The 21,720-nt window shown below is 40.2% G+C and overlaps 1 protein-coding gene across 12 annotated transcripts in view; it reads right to left on the minus strand.

Moving 5' to 3' along the window:
* ADGRB2 (adhesion G protein-coupled receptor B2) overlaps window positions 1–21,720 on the minus strand; it is a 695,259-nt gene that overhangs the window by 3,458 nt on the left and 670,081 nt on the right. For 7 of the 12 annotated variants that reach the window (XM_082246707.1, XM_082246703.1, XM_082246706.1 and 4 more), the window contains 5 exons: window positions 19,457–19,535; window positions 14,347–14,984; window positions 13,971–14,042; window positions 13,731–13,826; window positions 10,760–10,816 (listed from right to left, as the gene is read on the minus strand). In XM_082246707.1, the coding sequence (XP_082102833.1) occupies window positions 10,760–10,816; window positions 13,731–13,826; window positions 13,971–14,042; window positions 14,347–14,984; window positions 19,457–19,535 (942 nt within the window). The remainder of the gene's footprint in view (window positions 1–10,759; window positions 10,817–13,730; window positions 13,827–13,970; window positions 14,043–14,346; window positions 14,985–19,456; window positions 19,536–21,720) is intronic. The other 5 variants (XM_082246709.1, XM_082246714.1, XM_082246713.1 and 2 more) reach the window with 4 other exon arrangements.

The following is a 21,720-nucleotide window of genomic DNA, read 5'->3' on the forward strand; positions in this document are numbered from 1 at the left end:
AAAATCCCACTTATCGTAAGCGCCTAGCGGCGCTGTAACAAAGGTATTTGGCACAATAATATTACAGAAACACACACATTGTACATTATCTTATACTGTAATAGAGTGGAATATAGGATTTTACAAACCTTTTAACTTTGTTTGCACTGGGGATTCCTGACAGGCAGGGAGGGAGAGAAGACAGGGAGCACAGGAACTGGAAAATACATATCTTATGATAAGACCTACCCTGAAAATAATCCCTACTGTATAATTTGTTGCCAAAAGACCTGGTCTTTTTTTTGGGGAAACACGGTATAGGTGATTCCGGACTTTTGCCTGTAGGGGCGTGCTGCTTTTGGTGTAATAATGCACAGCAAAAGCTGATCTGCGGATGCTGGGCATTTGATGTCTTTCGCAATACACAGAGAACTGTGATCTGCCTATATAAACAAGGCTTATCTTAGTTCTGACAGGGAGAGAGGGATGGATTCTGTGTTCCTGAAAAGCAGCACACAGTTAACACACAAACACTAGCTAGGCCCACTGTTAACCCCTTGATCGCCCTAGATGTTTAACCACTTCCCAGCCATTGTTCATTAGTACAGTGACAGTGCATATTCTTAGCACTGATCACTGTATTAGTGTAACTGGTTCCAGGCAAAATGTCAAAAGTGTCAGAATGTGTGCTGCAATATAGCAATCGCACAATAAGTCACTGATCGCTGCTATTACTTGTATAAATATATATTTTTTTAAATTCCATAAATATATCCTATTGTATAGTTTGTAGACACTATAATGTTAGCGTAAACCAATCAATATATGCTTTTTTTGCGTAAACCAATCAATAGATGGGATTTTTTTACTAAAAACATGTAGCAAAATACATATTGGCCTACATTTTTGAAGAATTTTTTTTTTTTTTTTTATTGAATATGTTTTATAGCAGAAAGTTAAAAATATTGTTTTTTATTTTTCAAAATTCAAGGTCTTTTTTTGTTTATAGCACAAAAAAAAAAAAAAAAAACTGCAGCGGTGATCAAATACCACCAAAAGAAAGCTCTATGTGGGAAAAAAATGACAAAAATTTGTTTTGGGTACAGTGTCGCATGACCGCACAAATTTTAGTTAAAATAACACAGTGCCGAGTCGCAAAAAAAAAAGCCTGGTCAGGAGGGGGGGGGGGGTAAATCTTCTGGAGATCAAGTGGTTAAGTATATATATATATATATATATATATATATATATATATATATATATATATATATATATATATATATATTTACACTATTAATGTAAAAATACACACTGGATAGTTAAAGACATCTGTGTGTGGCGACTTTGATCAGGAAGCAATGTCTGCATATAACAAATCAATGTAACTCTTGAAAGAAAATGCATGAAGCCTATTCTATTAACACCAGTTTGAAATTAGCTGTGAGACACAAGGGTTGATTTACAAAAGACAAATAGACTCTCTGCAAGTGCAGTTGCGATCATTTTTTATATATATATATATATATATATATATATATATATATATATATATATATATATATATATATATATATATATATATATATATACATAGTAAATGTAGATGTGGTAAAACTTCACTTTTGTAAAGAATACCCAATCAGGTGTAAGGAAAATTACTTTTGTTTGCACATGATTGGATAATGGAAATCAACAGAGCTTTACCACATTTACTGAGCTCTGGGGAAAAATGAGTGCAACTGCATTTCCAAAGTGCACAGTGTATTCACCTTTGGTAAATCAACCCCTAAGTCTTTTAAAGGATGAATGTACTCATTATTTGTATAACTGAATATACAAAGTAACCTAAAGATCTGAACGATCATCCAAGTCAGTTGGCCCTAACAATGGTGGAAAGAATCACTGATCATTCTCTTTTTGGCAATTTCTGTGTCTAATTTCCTAGGTCCACCTAACTGTAGCAGTCATTACAAGACCATATTATTCTCTCTTGGATAAGGTATTCATTTTCAATTAGAGAGCATTACACCCCTCCTTATTTAGCAGAATGAGGTTAATAAAGCCAATAAGGCTCCACAGTGTAAGGAGTAGAAAGAACTATGGCAGGGAGATTTCTTGGCTTAAAAAAAAAACACTAAACAATATCCTTATTTTCCAAAAAAATAATTTACTACTTAATAGCCTTGTAATCTATTTTTTTAAGAAATTATTTATTACTGATTTGGTCTGCCTCCTTGTATTAACCTTGATGTACTCTTAAACCTTTTCTTTTCCCCATCACTTTTGTTTGTTTTGTAGGAGTAGTGTACATTAGTTGTGGTCATGTGTACTGCTTTATGTACACAACACATCCCATATTCAATAATCTATAGTCTCTAGTTCATTTTGGGATGTGCGCAAGCAATGGTGACTATGTTCTTACACACAGTGTGGGGGATGTACTAAAACTGTTGTGTACAGAGTCTGGTGCAGCTCTGCATAGTAACCCATCAGCTTCTAGGATTTATTGGCAAAGTTTAAAGGATAAGTTCACCTTTTATAGGATGTTACACCCATAGGCGTGCGCAGGGGGTGTGCCAGGGCCAACCCTAATTACTAAATGTGGTGCCGATTCCCCCTATTGCCTGAGACTTTTCCCTGTTGGTCACCCCGCAGAACTGCTGGATTCCCCCCCCCCCCCGCTGCTGTGGGGTATGTTTTAGGATGGAGAGTGGGGGAAGGGGCTAGTAAAAAAGTCATTTATCGGCACCCTCCTTTTGTAAATGAGCATAGTGAACATACTTACTCATGTTGCTCATTCATAACGGTAGCATAGTAAACAGTGTTTACTTTTGCTTCTGTGTGTTAATGAATAGGCAACCACTCAAGACAGAGCACTTCCCATTCATTCACTGTCCAGTCCAGCTGAGGCTGCAGAGAAAGCCATGTGTGTTGGAACTTCAGGGTGCACACCCTAATGCATTAGGCTGTGAACACCGATATTCAGGATTAGGGATGGGCTTTGTGTTCAAGTTGAACCTAAGTTAGACTCGAACACAGCCTGTTCACCCGTTCACCGAATGGCGAACAAATGGGCTTCTTCGCAGGAACTTCAAGCTCCCGCATCCATAATGCACTGCGCACTGTAATTGGCCAAAGCTTGGACTCTGACCTCCATGCTTTGGCCAATCAAATCATCTGTGCCATGATTGGCCAAAGGCAGGTGCCTTTAGCCAATCATGGCTCAGGGGCAGCTGCCGTACACTGTGTGTAGGGCGAGATAGAAGTTAGGCAGGGAGAGTGTGTTTCGACCTAAGCAGGCTTGATGGTGGCGTAGGTGGTAGAATACCAGGCTTGAGAGGTTGTGGGTTCGAATCCCTTGGCCAGCGGGTGATTTATAAGTAAAAGTCCTTCAGGGAGAGCTTAGTGAGTTTAACAGATAGTGCAGTGCAGTATAGTTAGTTAATAATATTTTGCTGGCAGGGAGAGAGATTTTTGCTTTTTACAGTTTGCTGAGATTAGATAGTGCAGTGTATACTACAAGGTTTTATTTATATATATATATATATATATATATATATATATATATATATAGGGACTTCAGTTTTTATCAGTCTATGTCAGTATTGCTGAAAAAAACGGCACCAATTAAAAAAAAAAAAAAACGGTGTGGGGTTCCCCCGAAAAATCAATGCCAGACCTTTATCCGAGCACACAGTCTGGCTGGCCAGGATGGGGGTGGGGGCGAGCGAGTGCCCCCCTGAAACATACCAGGCCACATGCCCTCAACATGGGGGGTGGGTGCATTGGGGCAGGGGGGCTCTGCCCCCCCCACCCCAAAGCACCTTGCCCCCATGTTGATGGGGACAGGGTCTCCTCTGGTCAACCATGGGCTGTGGTTGTGGGAGTCTGCGGGGGGAGGCTTATCGTAATCTGGAAGCCCAGGTATATAGGTGTGATAGTAGCAGAAATATATGCTTGCGCTAATGAAATCATTTACAGTAATATATTTCTGCTACTATCACACCTATATATGTCTAGGTGTGTATATAAATATATGTATGTGTGTATATATACCACTATACACAAGTTCAGATGTTTTGCCTGCCTCAAAAGAACCCCAAAAAATGCCAAAAAAATGCTCAGGTGTGTTTTTGCTGGCATTTTTTGGGGGGTTTTGGAGGCAGGCAAAACATCAGAACTTGTGCACAGTACCACTATACACAAGTTGAGATGTTTTTCCTGACTGCAAAGAACCCAAAAAAATGCCTTCTATTAAACCGGCAAGGTGTTACAGCAGCGAAGCCAACCCCCTGTCTGAAAGTTTTCTAATACAAACAATCTTTTTTTTATGGTTCTGGACATGCTACAGAGCTGAAACTTCACATGTACACTTTTTAGACCCCCCCCCCCCCCCCCAGATCTGAAATCCAAAGTAAAAATCAAAAAATCTCTTTTTTTTTGTAATTTTTTCAATAATTGGCTTTTTTATCAAAAATGACAATTTTTAAGAACTTTTTTGTGTGATTTTGTGTCTGGGGGGGTCTAAAAGGTGTACCTGTGAAGTTTCAGCTCTGTAGCATGTCCAGAACCAGAAAAAAAAAGAATTGTATGTATTAGAAAACTTTCAGCTCAGGGGGTTAGCTTCTCTCCATACCTTGCCGGTTTCAAAGCAGGCATTTTTTTGGGTTCTTTGCAGTCAGGAAAAACATCTGAACTTGTGTATAGTGATACTGTGCACAAGTTCAGATGTTTTGCCTGCCTCCAAAACCCCCCAAAAAATGCCAGCAAAAACACACCTGGGCATTTTTTTTTTTTTTTGACGCTAGCGTTTTTTTGGCATTTTTTTGGGTTCTTTTGAGGCAGGCAAAACATCTGAACTTGTGTATAGTGGTATATATACACACATATATTTATATACACACCTAGACATATATAGGTGTGATAGTAGCAGAAATATATTACTGTAAATGATTTCATTAGCGCAAGCATATATTTCTGCTACTATCACACCTATATATGTCTAGGTGTGTATATAAATATATGGATGTGTGTATATACACCACTATACACAAGTTCAGATGTTTTGCCTGCCTCCAAAACCCCCCAAAAAATGCCAGCAAAAACACACCTGGGCATTTTTTTTTGACGCTAGCGTTTTTTTGGCATTTTTTTGGGTTCTTTTGAGGCAGGCAAAACATCTGAACATGTGTATAGGGGGTATATATACACATATATGTCTGAATATATACCCCTAGACATATATAGGTGTGATAGTAGCAGAAATATATTACTGTAAATGATTTCATTAGCGCAAGCATTTATTTCTGCTACTATCACACCTATATATGTCTAGGGGTATATATTCAGACATATATGTCTATATATACCCCCTATACACATGTTCAGATGTCATGTCTGACATCAAACATGTCCTCAAAAAAGCACTGGCAGTGGCAACCCCTGCAGCATAAAAAAATGCTTGGCTGGTGAGAAGCCATATGGGTGTGCCAAAGCTATTCAGAGAAATGATCATTTCTCTATAGCGGTCACCCTGCTATGGAAGGGTTTTGTCACCCTGCCATAGCAGTCACTGCCAGTTAACCCTACACTACACTACGGTCACCTGACACTTAACACTTTCCCTACAGAAACTGAATTTTTGAAGCTAACTTAAGTGTAAAGGAGCACTCTAACTACACTAGATATCCCTTTCCTCACACTAAAAATAGCTAAATGACACTTTTAAAGTAAAATTAACAGAACTGCTTCCATTCTCTTCCATGTCCAGTATAACAATGCTAGGAATATGGCGGGGGCGATCTTATATACTGGGGGGCGTATTCACTAATGATTGGTCTAGGGACCCCCTAGTCACTCCAATCACATTCCTAGCATTCTCCTGCCCCCTCAATTGGCTTTTGCTAATAGTTCTGGTCCAATCACAGGCTTTTAAAGCCCCTTTCCTGAAGCATTGCATTTTGGGCGGTTCTGGTTGACGAATTCCGAACTTTTTGGGCAAAAAGTTCTAAATTCGGCCGAACCTCGAACACCCAATGTTCGGGCCGAACCGATGGTCGACCCGAACCGTTCGATCATCCCTAGTTATGAAGGACTGGCCCCTGCTCCCCCTGATCCCCCGCTCTGAAAGCTAGCAGGGATCTTCTCGCCGCGCCTGCTGTCAAATTCTTTTATTTAAAAATGTGGCCAGTCGGGGCTTTGCCCGCCCATCCATGTCACTCATTCACAGTGTTCTATGAATGGAAATCTACTGTGAGCATTGGTTCTTTCTGTCAGAGTGTATCGGCTTTCCCGTATGAGGTACGATCAAGCAGACACACTGACAGGTCTGGAGGAGTCCTGCATGACATCAGTGATCTGCTGATCACTGGTGCAACGTTTTACAGGTTCATATAACAAAAAAAAAATAGTAAATGCACATTTTTTTACCTGCAAAATAAGTGTGCATTTAAGATTTTTTTGTAAAAAGGTGGATGTATCCTTTCATTAAACAAGCTGAAGTTAGAAGCTGATTGGTTAGTATGCACCGCTGCACCAGATTCTATGTACACCAGTTTTAGTGAATCTTCCCTGGTGGGACAAAGTAGAATGAACACAGACACCCTCTAACAGGAAGTCAGATTACAGTAGCAAACTCAAAGGAATTTAGAGACTTGGATGAGGCTGAGAGCCATAGAAGACTCTTTTTTTCAAGCTATAAACAAATACTTGTAGAGATTTTTTTTCTCCTTTTTATAGCAGTTTAGTGTCACTTTAATTCAGAAGCAAGTGGTTGTGGTTGATTAACCGCTTCTGGACCACCCACCGCAGATATACTACAGCAGGCTGGCACTCCTGCGCGAACCAAGGTAGGGCTACGTCGGTCGCACACCTGCTGCTAGGGGGCGAATGCGTGCCACCCGTGCAGCGCTCCTGCCCCCACTCAGCAGCGGGGACTCCGATGCACAGGGCAGGTGGCTCCAATTGCCGTCTGGCACCCGCGATCGTTCCCCGCTGAGAGAGAAGAACGGTCAGCTGTTGTAAACACAGCTGATCGTTCTTCTCTCTGGAATGATCACTGAGTGCCTGTGATCCTTCTATATAGGATCACAGGTCTCTATGGTCATTCCATAAGCCCCGCCCCATACAGTTAGAATCACTCCCCTAGGCTCACATTTAACCCCTTGATCACCCACAGTGTGAACCCCTTCCCTGCCAGTGTCATTATTACATTAACAGTGCATATTTTGAGCATTCATTACTGTAGTAATGTCACTGGTCCCCCAAAAAGTGTCAAAAATGTCAGTTTGGGGTCCGATCTGTCCTCTGCAATGTCGCAGTCTCGCTAAAAATTGCAGATCGCTACCATTACTAGTAAAAAAAAACAATAAGAGTTACATAAATCTTTCCTGTAGTTAGTAGACGCGATAACTTTTGCGCAAATCAAAATACGCTTTTTGTGATTTTTTTTTTACCAAAAATATGTAGCAGAAAACAAATTGGCCTAAAATGTTAAAAAATTAGCTTTTTACATTTTTTTTGGGAATGTTTTATAGCAGAAAGTGAAAAATATTGTTTTTTTTTTTCAAAATTGTCGCACTTTTTTTGTTATAGCACAAAAAATGAAAATGGCACAGGTGATCATTTACCACCAAAAGAAAGCTCTATTAGTGGGGAAAAAAAGAACATCAATTTTTTTTTGGGTATAGCATCACACGACCATGCAATTGTCAGTTAAAGTAACACAGTGCAGAATCGCAAAAAATGGCCTGGTCATTAACCACTTAAGCCCCGGAAGATTTTACCCCCTTCCTGACCAGGGCCTATTTTGCGATTCGGCACTGTGTGAATTTAACGGACAATTGCGCGGTCGTGCGACGCTGTACCCAAATGAAATTGATGTCCTTTTTTTTCCCACAGAGCTTTCTTTTGGTGGTATTTGATCACCTGTGCGATTTTTTGATCATGCGCTATAAACAAAAAAAGAGTGTAAATTTTGCAAAAATAACAATATTTTTCACATTTTTTTATATGAAATTCCCCCCAAAAAAATGTAAAAATCCAAATTTTTTAACATTTTCGACCAATTTGTTTTATGCTACATATGTTTGGTAAAAAAAAAATCGCAAAAAGCGTATTTTGATTGGTTTGCACAAAAGTTATCGCGTTTACTAACAAAGGGAAAGATTTTTGTCATTTTTGTTGGTTTTTTTTTAACGCGTAATGGCGGCAATCTGCGATTTTTTTGGCGGTACTGCGACATTGCGGCGGACAGATCGGACCCTTGACTGACATTTTTGACACTTTTGGGGTTACCAGTGACATTTCTACAGTAATCAGTGCTATACATATGCACTGTTACTGTAAAATTACACTGGCAGTGAAGGGATTAACATTTTTTTGAGAGCGAGGGGTTATGTGTGTCCCCTGGGGCGTGATTCTAACTGTGATTGGCTGTGGCTTGAGGTGTAGGAACAGTGATCAACGGTCCTACATAATAGAACCGTATGATCACTATTCCTACACAGGGGAGAATGACAGGCGGCTTGTTTACATTAGCCGCCTGCCTTTCTCCCTCTGCACCGACGATCGCCGAGTGACCGGCGGACATCGGGTCCGCCGGTAACACGCGCGGGGGGGGGGGGGTCCGTGACCGCGCGGGAGCGGGAGCACGAGCACGCGCTCGCTCCCTAGACCGTCACAGGCTAGCTATGTAGTACTACGTCGCTCTGCCTGTGAGGGGCTGACTGCCGATGTAAATAGTCGTGCGGCAGTCGGCAAGTGGTTAAGGGGGCAAATCCTTCCAGTCCAGAAGTGGTTAAGTTAACTGGGGTCCATTTATTATATTATTGTTATACAGGGTTTATATAGTTCCAACAGTTTACACAGCACTTTAGAATAAAAAAAGGGGACACTACAACTAAAATACAGTTCAATACAGCAATTTAGAAAATAGGAGGGCCCTGCTCATGGAGCTCACAATCTGAGCGGAGGGGGAGGTGGTACAAAAGCCAATAGCTGCAGGGGATGATCTGATATAGGTGACTTAAGTACAGTTCTTAGGTGGAGGTAGTGTAGGCTTCCCTGAATAAGTGAGTTGTCAAGGATCCCCTAAAGACAGACAGGGTAGGAGCTGACCGGACATACTGGGGCAGGAAGTTCCGGAGGATGGGAGAGACTCTGGAGAACTCCTGGAGGCAAGGATTGGAGGAGGCAACAAGGGAGCTAAAGAGCAGGAGGTCCTGGGAAGAGTGGGGAGGACAATTTGGGCAATATCTGTAGATAAGATTGGTGATGTAGCTGGGGGGCGATGTTGTAGATGGCCTTGTATGTTGTGGTTAGTATTTTTAATTTTCTACGGTGGTGTAGGGGAAGCCAGTGAGATTGGCAGAGAGTACCAGCAGTCATGGATCGGTTAGTAAGGTGTATTAGTTTGGCAGCATAATTCATAATAGACTGAAGGGGGATAGCCTGTGTAAAGGTAGGCCAGTGAGGAGGGAGTTGCAGTAGTCAAGGCGGCAAATAACCCAGGAGTGAAGAGGGTTGTTTTATAGTGTCGTTGGTTAGAAAGGGGTGAATTATGGAAATGTTGTGGAGATTAAGGTGGCAAGATTTAGCCAGTGATTGGATGCGTGGGCTGAAGGAAAGTTGAGAGTCTAGGATTACACCCAGCACCCTGGCCTGTGTGGAGGGTCCAGTGGTTGTTCCGTTGCTTTCAAAAGTAAAGCCATGGGGAGGGGATCATGGAGGAGGAAAAATTACAAGCTCATTTTTAGAAAGATTGAGTTTGAGGAAGTGGTGTGACATCCATATTGATATGTCGCTCAGTATGTTTGTGATGCATGAGGAGAGTGAGGGGGTGAGTTGAGGAGTCGAGAGTTAGATCTGGGTGCGTCAGCATAGAGGTGGTATTGGAAGTCATTGGAAGTTATCAACTGGTTCAGGGAAGAGGTATAGAGAGAGAATAGGAGGGACATAAGGACAGAGCCTTGGGGTACCTCAACAGAAAGAGGAAGAGGAGTGAGGGGGATGTTATATGTAACACTGAAATTGCACTGGGATAGGTAGGAGGAGAACCAGGAAAAAGCAGAGTCACGGAGGCCAAGGGAGTGGAGTTTATCTACACCTGCCATATCATTTTTTGGTAATTTACACTTTGTATTTATGTAGCCGGTAACTAATAAATGCCATTACAAAGGTTTAACACTAACACAGCAAAGAGACATGAAAAAATAATGCTGCAGTAAATCACACGGCAGTGGGTATTCTGTAATTGCTCTTTTCTTTTTAATTAAAGTAATCTCTGATTTGCATTAATATTTTATTATCTTCAGGAGACAGAAATTAAACAAAGCCACTGGCTTGAGTACAAAACCATTATTCTTTAGGTTCAACTTCATACATTAGAAATGTGCCATAGGGTGTCTATCTCATACATGAGGTTAGTGTTAGAAGCTATGTAGTTGGTTTAGTACAACTGATTGATTAACATCACCTACAAAGGCTGATTTTGAGCTTACTGCTTAAGGAAAAACAAGTTTTGTATTCAAACAACTTGTCAGCAACAATAGATTGAAGTAATTACGTATGTTCATCCTAGTAGTGACAGTCGCTTGACTACCATATTCTGTCACTCACAGTTGCATTTATAATGTCAAGTTCACTTTATTGGTTGTGAAAGGAGTAAACAAGCTATCACTGAAAACTTGCAAGACCAGGGGCCCGCAGGGTATGCAAGAAGAACAAAATGGGAAGCACATATGTTTCTTTCATTTGTGACATAGTAAATAATGTTACTCACACTGGCTGAGGTTCTTTCCACTGCTCCTCCGGAGGATATGCTCCAGCGTTTGTCTCTCTGAATTACAAACATAGCAGAAGAGTGACATGGCAGCGTTGTCAGATAAAACAGTAATGGTACCAAGTCAACAGCAGTAGTAGAATGGCCAATGAGGTAGTAGTTAGAGCAACAAGCATGCTAAGAGCAGCATGCCTGCCTACTGAATCATGTTCAGGGGTATCAAATCAGGACGTAATATGATATAATGAAAAGGGAGCAGGGGCAATAGGTAGACATAAGGAGAGCCGGAGACTGTCCAAAGGGGTCTAAATGGCTTCAAGTATTATAAACTGAAATTATACTAATAAACATTATATTTGATATCTGGTAGTTCTCTTTCCTGAGTAAAAAAAAAAAATGTTCTCCTATGTCTTGAAGATTTTGCATGCAATTTGTGATGTTTTTCATGCTAAATTAACCACTGGATACCCATGTTTTATTGATTTATATGGATGAGGCTTTGCTACCCATATCAGAGCAAGCACTATTGCAAAGCAGTTTAATCTGTAAATGTCAAGAGTCTTTGTATAAAACATACTGAAAAAAGGTCAACTTGCCTAAGAAAAATTTAAATTTGAGTTGTGGTGGACCCCAGCATATCCTCCATAACTCCACCAGGCCGCTGCAGTAGAAGTCTAATTTCTTCTGCTGCATTTTGCATAATGTGAAACAAATTAAAAAATGCAACATTGAAAGTGAGACACTGCTGTAATGGTCTAGAAGGCCTGATAACTAAAGTTCAGCATTATGTGAGACGCTGATAGGTGAATTGAAGTTCTACACTTTTTTTTAACCCTTTATAATCTGTATCTGTGTTTTGATATGTCACGTATTGTCCCTAGGAAATGTCCTAACTGGTTTACTGCCACCGATGTATGTAGTACCTCGGTGGCTCTTTGGGATTTTACATCTGACAGGCCAGATCAGATGGAATGATCTAGTGGCTATGCAGCAGCCGGATCATTTGCAGACATTACCATAACTGCTGCTCCCCTCCCTTTGCATGCCCCTGCTTTGCTTCCTAGGTTCCACATGTCTATCTACTGACCCAGGACCAGCAGGGCAGATTCTGCTGTGTAGGGGGGAGGGAGATCAGTGAACGTCGGTTTGCTGATCTCCCTTTCCGGTTACTGAGCTTGAAGTGACGCGTGGGCTGATCTACAGTCTCATAGACCCATGATGTCTCATTAAAGAGAACCTGTCACCAAAAATGCATCACATAGGGCCCCCTATCAAATGGAAAAAAAAAAAGTTTATTGGGATTCACACGCTTATCTGGTAACTTAAGATCGGCAGGGTGGGTGCGGGAGATCAGTGAACTTCCGTTTGCTGATCTCCCCTTCCTGTTACTGAGCCAGGAGCATGGTCCAATCGGCACAAAAGAGTTTAGTAAAAAAAAGTTAAAAAGTGTCAAAAATTAAAGGTACACCCACGAATTTAAAATCCCTCTCAAATTTTTTGGAGTGTCCCCCACCCCTACATACACATACATACGATCATAAATGCATTAGTCGGGGATGCCCTATGCGCAAAAACATTAACATTTTACCTATCACCATGTACGGTGAAGTGAGAGCAGTAATTTAAACTGATGACCCGTGGGGGGGCTTTTAAAGCATTGCCTATGAATAATATAGGGTACCAAGGCTTGTCACTGTTTCAAGGGCATATGCAGTTTTAAGGGTTGGTATATTGGGTATGTATTTACTTGGTGCAACCACATATTTTATATTTTACAAAAAAAACTGGGTAATATTTTATCCATAGCTCAAAAATGACATAATTGTAACTACTATTTTTTTTCTAGGGTGTCTGCTTTCAGAAACTATATATTGTTTTGGGGGTTTTATGTAATCTTTAGGCCTAAAATTATTTGTTAAAAATGTGTACTAAAAATGCAAAAAAGCTCTGGCAGCAGTAAAAGGGTAGAACACCTTTTAGGCCTCACATTGCAGTGGTCTGTGCTAACAGGAGTAAAAGAAACGCCCATCAGAACAATTAAACTCACACAGGCTTGTGCTGCAAAGAAGGGGAGGAGCTTGTCTGACCAGCTATATTACGTTGCTGAGAGCAGTGGGCCTAACTCTTGTGCTTGTTGGCCTGTGCAGTTCTATTTAGACTCCCTGCACAATTGCTGTAACAGGAAACTGAAGTTGTGAATGCAGCTAGGTTTCAGAACTAAAAAATGTATAGGGGGTATCTATCTCTATAGGACAATACAGGAATCCATGGCAGGATATAGAAGGGCATTGGGACTATATGATACCCAGACATTGATAGAAAAACTTTAGAGGGAAATAGACCAGAAAACACTAATGCATAGAAGATGGACCTTAATACATATAAGATGATGCTAAAATAGGTGGACACATAGACTCCAACGCGTTTCAACAAAAGGTCTTCTTCTGGGGGTGGACATTCTTACCCCCTGAAGAAGACCTTTTGCTGAAACACACTGTTGTCTATGTGTCCACCTATGCCAGCATCATCTTATATGTATTAAGGTCCATCGTCTATACATTGCTATGTTGGTACTTTATGTAATCTGATGTTTTATTTGGTCGTTAATCTGTGTTTTCTCATTTGAGGTGTTTTAACGAATGTCTGAATAAACTTTATATTTTTTTACATTTATAACATTATTCTTTTATGCTCTATTTCCCTCTAAAGTTTTTCTATCAATTTCTGGGTATCGTATTGTCCCAATTCTCTTCTGTATCTCACTGTGGATTCCTGTAAGGAAACTGAAGTTAAGACTAATAAATGGAGGTTCTTTACAAAGAGTCTATCTTTGCATTAAGCATTTATTTCATATTTCGGTTTTGATTAAAATGACTCAATCTCTGCTAAAGAAAATTAAAAAAAAAAAACTTGTCTTTTAGTGTACATTTTTTGCTGGGAGACAAATAGCGTGAAGAGAGTGTTTGCGCACCTTTGCACTGGCATCCCGGTACCTTTCCAATGTATGGAACTTGCGGTTCAATTCATGATAAAGCTCTGAGTGTCTTTTTCTTGTGTGCATCACTTTCTGCAAAAAGTCAACTATAGCATTAACATACAGCAGTCCAGTGCTGTCAGCCCTTGTAGCTTATTTCATGAAAAAGTATCATGCATCTCAAATCCCAGTGCTACCATGCAGATGTAGGCCTTAAGTGTGGGTAAAAGTGCTCACCTCAAAGTCCATATCTGAGTATCTCAATCGCTTCCGCTGAGGGAGAAACACAGGGACAGGTTGGTGTGGTTTCTATGTGAGGAGGAAAAGAGAAAGGGAGGAAGGGAGGAATATGGATTGAGAGAAGGGTGAAAGGTGTACATATAAACACAATGACGGAAAAGTGCAATACGGACAGTTTGGGACAAACCAAAAATAGGCGTTTTTAACAGAAGCAGAGCAAGCTGGGGGGTACACTGTAATGAACACCATTAGGGAGAGGAACCAGTGAAAAGAGACGGGGGTAATGATAGTGAGAATGAGAGACATGGCGTGAACGAGGCAGCATTCTACAAAAATTGCATACACAAACAAAGAGGTGTCTTCCACCTCTCACCTCGAGAGATCCAGCGCTCAGAGATGCACCAGGCACCGTGCGGGGCATTGTGCGACTCCGCTCATTCATCTCTGATGCCAGGATCTGCCGGACAGAGGGTGGCTGTTTAAATGGCAACCCAAACTGGTGCTGAGCAGGTACATAGGGTGGGGTTAAATTAAGATTGATGTGGTCCACTGACAGAAAATTTGGGTAACTATCTGTGTCCCCTTGCTGGCGCCCTTTGCTCAGATCTGCCAGCCTCATGTTATGTTTTCCTTGATCACGATTGAATGGCTTGAGACTCAGAGTCCTTCTGGGCAACACCATATATTCACTTTCTAACGATTGTTCTTGATGTGCATCACCAAAGTCCAAGGGCCACATGTTTCCTTCAGGGCACAGATAGAGGGGTCCACGATCCACATTGATTTCTTTTTTTGGCAGCGGATCATTGAGCTCGTTTACTGGGTTATGGGTTATTTTGGGCACCTGGAGCAGAATTCCGCCTTGAGAAGAGAGATTCCCAGGAAGGTGGGAAAAGCTGAGGCCTTCGCTCCCCTTATGTAGTTTTAGATCATCTTCATCATCTAAAGAAATACGGGATAGAGCTCCAGTCACGCTAGAAGGATGACATGTGTTCAGTTCCTTAAATAAAACTAAAAAAAAATTGGAAATAAAAAAAAAAACATCTAATATAATGTAATGACATACAGAACTTTTACAGCACTCGTCAGTTATCACATAACCTTTCATTTAATTACATAGTCAGGATGAAAAAAGATATATGTCCTTCAATTTCAAGCAAAAGAGAAAAATAATGCATCCTTAAAGTGGTTTCAAAGGCTCAAGATTTTTTTTTTTTTACCTTCCATGCATGCAGGTAAAAAAACCTGTGTGTAGGCCCCTGCCCCCTTCAAATACTCACCTGAGCTCCCTCTTGATCCAGCAATGTGCACAAGAGCTAAGCTTCTCCAGGGTCTCTCATTCTTCATTGGCTAGGACAGCAGCGGGAGCAATTGGCTCCTGCTACTGTCAATCACAGCCAGTGAGCCAATGAGGAGAGAGCAGGGGGAGGGTTGTGCGGCGGTCTTATGGACACATAGAGCGGGGCTCGGAAGCAAGCAAAAATCAATGCCCTCAGAGCAAGCGGTTTGTTATTGGGCATGGGGAATTTGCCGGTGGGTGACCTGAAAATAGGAAAAATGGGGCTACTCTGTGCAAAACCACTGCAAAGAGCAGGTACCGTATTTATTCGAGTATAACGTGCACACGTGTATAACGCACACCCCTAATTTTCGATTAAAAATTGGTATAAAATTTTGTTTCACACCAAGCATTGTAATTGACAAAAAAACGTTGTTGAACACGTGCGGCCATGATAAAAATCATTTATTGACAATAATCATATGCAGAACGTTTTCTCTTGATACCCTGAGTTGCCACCTAACGGGTACCAGTATATCAATTAAAATATGAAGAACACTGAATTACGGTACGCAAAACACTGAATTGTACAAAAGCAATGCTTACCGTAACGTGTGGGCGAGGCGAGGAAATGAAGCGGCGACCATACAGCGGATAATAAGAATTCTCACCCCCAGTTCGGGCCGCCCACTGTACGCGACGAGGGGACATTTTTTTTTTTCTTCGCCCTCGCGTACAGTGAGCGGCTGCAGCCCGGAAAAGGCGCAGTGCGAACTCGTTTATAACGCGCACCCAAACTTTGATTTCTTTTTTTTGGTAGAAAATTTTGCGCGTTATACTCGAATAAATACGGTAAGTATAACATGTTTAAAAATTACTTTAAACTCTAAACCTATAGCTAATCCAGAGGAAAGCAAAAAAAAAAAAAAACCTTGGATCAACAATCTACCATTTTATTTCTTGTAATATTAATAACCAGTTTTAGTTGGTGCATTAGAAACACATCGAGCTCCTTACCAAAGAAATCTACTGAGATGGCTGGTACAAGCTCCTGTGGAAGACTATTTCACATTTTTACAGCTCTTAGTGTAAAAAACCCTTTCTGTATGCAGAGTTTTTTTTTTTTCTTTTTCTTCAGGAGCAAAGAGTGTCTCCTTGCCTTTTGTATTCAACTTACATTGAAAATTGTGCAAGTTTATTTATGTGGAGCATATATGTTATTATTTTATATAAGGTAGATATATTTACTAGCTCTGTTTAAGGGAGATTACATTTAGGTCAATTAATCTTTGCTGTAAGCAAAGATTTAAAAAAATGTATTTTTTAACCACTTTACCACCGGAGGATTTTGCTGTCTTACGTCCAGGCCACTTTTTGCGATTCGGCACTGTGCGACTTTAACTGACAATTGCGCGGTCATGCAACGACATACCCAAACAAAATTTACGTCCTTTTTTTCCCACAAACACAGCTTTCTTTTGGTGGTATTTGATCACCTGTGCAATTTTCATTTTTTGCGATATTAATTAAAAAATGCGACAATTTTGAAAAAATAACAATATTTTTCTACTTTGACAGTTAAAAAATATCCAATATATTCAATTTTTGTCATATATTTAGGCCAAAATGTATTTAGCTACATGTCTTTGACAAAAAAAATTCTCAATGAGCGTATTTTTAACCGCTTTATGACCGGAAGGTTTTACCCCATTCCTGACCAGGCCATATTTTGCGATTCGGCACTGTGTTACTTTAACGGTCTATTTGTTGAAGCGAGCAGGGGGTTCGCTGGAGGGGAGGTGATTATAGTTCCTCTTTAAAAATATTTTTATCTATATCCTCTCAGATAATATACCCTAATGTTTGTTTCACAATAAAACCTGTCTCATCGCTCCCTCTTACAGTACACCCCCCCCCCCCCCCCATTAAGCTGCACACATCCTGTCTAGTCATTGTATAATACTTGTTGCTAATGTATCTCAAATAATACATTCTAATGTTTATTTCAAGATAAAGCCTGCCTCTTCTCTCCCTCTTATATTGTGGCCTAACCAAACTGCTTGCATACTGTCTAGTCATTGAACAACAACTGTGGCTATTGTCTCCCAGATAATACACTCTAATTTTTATTTCAAAATAAAACTTGACTCCTCTCTCCATCTTATATTGTGATTTAACCAAACTGCTTACATACTGTCTAGTCATTGAACAATAACTGTGGCTATTTTCTCCCAGATAATACACTCTCATTTTTATTTTGAAATAAAACTTCCCTCCTCCCACCCTCCCTCTTCTACTGTGGCTTAACCAAACTGCTTGCATACTGTCTAACCATTGAACATAATTTGTGTCTATTGTCTCCAGATAATACACTTTTTCTTGTTGCTGCTGTTTCAAGTGATCATCTACTGTCCTGACTATTTTTTACCAAACATTTGCCTGAAGTCTATATTTTTATCTTTTTGGAAATAATTGTGAAAAGGGGAATGGAAGAAGGTTCATGGAATGGGCAGTTGTGATTTTTAAGTGTTTTTGTGCACTCAGTATTGACAATTTCATAAACTTTTAGGACAGTACAGTAGGGTACTGCACAAAAAATAAGCCCACAAGCTATACTCATAAACTGTTGTGCCATTGGACATTGGCCAATGTGTATGAGCTTGAGGGATTTAGCTTTATTTTTAACAGTACATTTTCCAATAGTTTTTCAGACAAAACTACAACAAAAAGTATTTTTTTTAATAAGTTGAGCAAATGAAATTGTGGTGCTGCTGCTGTGTAAGCCAAGCTAAATGTAAATATAAAAAAATCTACTACAAAAACATGATGCCAGAATATGGTGTCTGAGACTGTCCATGAAAGCTTCCAAAAATATAATTTAAAAGATTGGTGTTTTTCTCATGTTATTCTCAGAGTTGCAATAAAAAGACCCTCTCCTTGCTGTACTGTATTTGTTTACATTTTTTTTCCTTTGGTAAATAAACCCTATGGCACTGTATAAGACCCCTTTCACACGGGCTTTCCGATCCAGTCTAACTTTCAGTTTTTCAAGCGGACCTGATAGGGTGCTCCATGCAGCCCTATGGAGTGGCGGATGTCAGCGGAGACATCACCGCTGACGCCCACTGCTATCCAATCCTGTCCGTGAAATCTGGATGGATGGAAATCCTATTTTCCATCCGTCTGGAGGATCGGATCAGATAAGATAGGATGAAAACGGACACGGAGGTCCGTTCTCATCCCATCTCCCCATAGAGGAGAGCGGGAATCTGACAGCTTCGTCTTTGCACACAGAGCGGAAACGGAGCTGTCATCCGCCTGCTCAGCAGGGATCGGTGGACCGATCCCCGCTGAGCAAAACGGAGTCTGTCAGGTGCACCGCCTAAATGTGAAAGAGGCCTAATAACTCACCATGTCCTTTGGCAGTAGTTTTCTTATTAGTCTTAAAAATGGCCAAAGTTTATTATCAGGATTCTAGTCTAAGTTGGGGTTTCATGAGTTTCAACCAGGGTTCAATGAACCCTCCACAATGTTCCACATTGGTCATATACTATTGCTACCAAACAAGTGCTTGTTTCATGGAAACCCCAATGTTGTTGTCACTTTTAATGCTTTCACTTGGGATAACATGTTTTACTTATCACAATCTCAACTGTTTGTTGGTTGAAGTGTTATGTGGGTGTTTTTATGTAGACATATTTTGGCTGAAGTTGCAGGTTTTACATTTTTACCAATACAGTGCAGGCTACCCTTTACATTTAAAGAAAAAGAACACTGCATCTGAGCAGCCCAAATGAAAAAATATATTTAATACATTTTTAATTTTCAAAGCAAACTAACCCATCCATCCAATTTCCATGCTTTATGTTGCTGAGAAATCACTTTGAAAAACACCTCCTAGCATTTATGGCAATGACTATTTTTATTAAGGGCAGATGATTCTTGTAGCATTTACCTTCTGAAATCCATCTGCCCTTAGCTCTGGCATGCAGGCAGGAGGGTCTGCTTAACTGAGAAAAAACATCCTCCCCTCCTTCCCACCTGAAGACTCCTGGAATGTATGGCATAATTTATCTAGGCCTGGAAACTAGGAAGTAACTGAAGAAACATTAAAAAAGGGGTACTACTGAATGAATCTTCTAAGTGCTCTGGAATCATGGTTTACTTTTAACACAAAGATTATACTTTTAGTCATTCCACTTACCAGTTTCCCCGTGTGCTGTGTACCAGGAGGCCTTCTCATCTGACTGACATGCTAAGTCCACATCTTTTTCAAAATCTGTCTGCAGGGACATACAAGTATATTTTAATGCCATCCTAATATGTCATGCATAGAAATGTATCTCTACCTTAAATGGATATGCTAGTTTTTAGTGTAAGAAAAGGTATGTTTAAAGAGAATTAAAAAAAAAACACGAGGGGCAAAATGGGGTTAAATAATCAAAGATGAGGTTTAAATGTGGGTTCTTAAAAACAGTACCTTTTCACGAGTTTATTGCAGTTCTTCATGGTAGAGCTGTCTACAGTGTTGCAAAAGCTTCCGCTTTGCACTGTAGGTCAAGTTTTATAGGTCCTTATTCTCTTTGGGGAAGGTAAACATGTTCCGACATGAAAAGTTAGGCTCTGCATCGTGCACGGGTGTGCCTGTGTGTGTATGTACATGTGTAATTTGTGTGTAAACTAGATTAGGTCTAAAAAAAATCTGTATGATGCTGTTTATTTGCAGGATGAGCAAATATTTGTAGAAGAAGATAACTGAATTTGGCTAGTATGTTCATAGAGTAATGCAGAATCTGCCTTAAATCCCTGCCAGGAAATGCAGAATATTCGGAATAATGCTGCAGATCTCTTCTGATTCTGTTATGTACATGATTCAGCTTTCAAGCGCCTCAGTATAGAGCCACTCTGAAAGTACATTTAAAGCTAACATAGCTTTGATGGTGGCCATCTAGCAGGACCTCTTTTGATCTGTGTTGAAGCATTTACAAAACCACATAAATTAGCATAATTAAATCACAAAACTGCAAATATGGCACTTGAAATGAATGCAGAGCTAAAGCCCCTCTCCCTTTACAATGTTATACTAGATTGACTAAAGGTCAGATAAGCAATTCATTAAGTGAAAAAGTTCACATCAATAAATCTGGTACAAAGATCCTTTTTTTTTTTTAAACTGGCCTTTCTCTTTTGAAAACTATGCATGCTTATTTTAAGCAGCAACTACTGCAGGGACCAAAGAAATACATATCTGAGCTTCCTAAAAATTTTCAGTCAGGTCCATAAATATTGAGACATCAACACAATTCTAATCTTTTTGGCTCTATACACCACCACAATGGATTTGACATGAAACAAACAAGATGTGCTTTAACTGCAGACTTTCAGCTTTAATTTGAGGGTATTTACATCCAAATCAGATGAAAGGTGTAGGAATTACAACAGTTTGTATATGTGCCTACAAAAGTAATGGGAGAATTGGCTGCTCAGCTGTTCCATGGCCAGGTGTGTGTTATTAAACATAGAAACATAGAATGTGTCGGCAGATAAGAACCATTTGGCCCATCTAGTCTGCCCAATATATCTGAATCCTATGAATAGTCCCTGGCCCTATCTTATATGAAGGATAGCCTTATGCCTATCCCATGCATGCTTAAACTCCTTCACTGTATTTGCAGCTACCACTTCTGCAGGAAGGTTATTCCATGCATCCACTACTCTCTCAGTAAAGTAATACTTCCTCATATTACTTTTAAACCTTTGCCCCTCTAATTTAAAACTGTGTCCTCTTGTGGTAGTTTTTCTTCTTTTAAATATGCTCTCCTCCTTTACCGAGTTGATTCCCTTTATGTATTTAAAACTTTACCGAGTTGATTCCCTTTATGTATTTAAAAGTTTCTATCATATCCCCTCTTTCTCTTCTTTCTTCCAAGCTATACATGTTAAGGTCCTTTAACCTTTCCTGGTAAGTTTTTTCCTGCAATCCATGTACTAGTTTAGTAGCTCTTCTCTGAACTCTCTCTAGAGTATCTATATCCTTCCCTCATTATCCCATTTACAAGGAGCAGATAAAAGGTCCAGAGTTCATTTCAAGTGTGCTATTTGCATTTGGAATCTGTTGCTGTCAACTCTCAATATGAGATCCAAGAGCTGTCACTATCAGTGAAGCAAGCCATCATTAGGCTGAAAAAACAAAACAAACCCATCAGAGAGATATCAAAAGCATTAGGTGTGGCCAAATCCACTGTTTGGAACATCCTTAAAAAGAAAGAACGCACCGGTGAGCTCAGCAACACCAAAAGACCTGGAAGACCATGGAAAACAACTGTGGTGGATGAGCGAAGAATTCTTTCCCTGGTGAAGAAAACACCCTTCACAACAGTTGGCCAGATCAAGAACACTCTCCAGGAAGTAGGTGTATGTGTGTCAAAGTCAACAATCAAGAGAAGACTTCACCAGTGAATACAGAGG

Source organism: Pelophylax lessonae, assembly GCF_965119305.1.
Source record: "Pelophylax lessonae genome assembly, chromosome: 2".
Classification (NCBI taxonomy): Eukaryota; Metazoa; Chordata; class Amphibia; order Anura; family Ranidae; genus Pelophylax; species Pelophylax lessonae.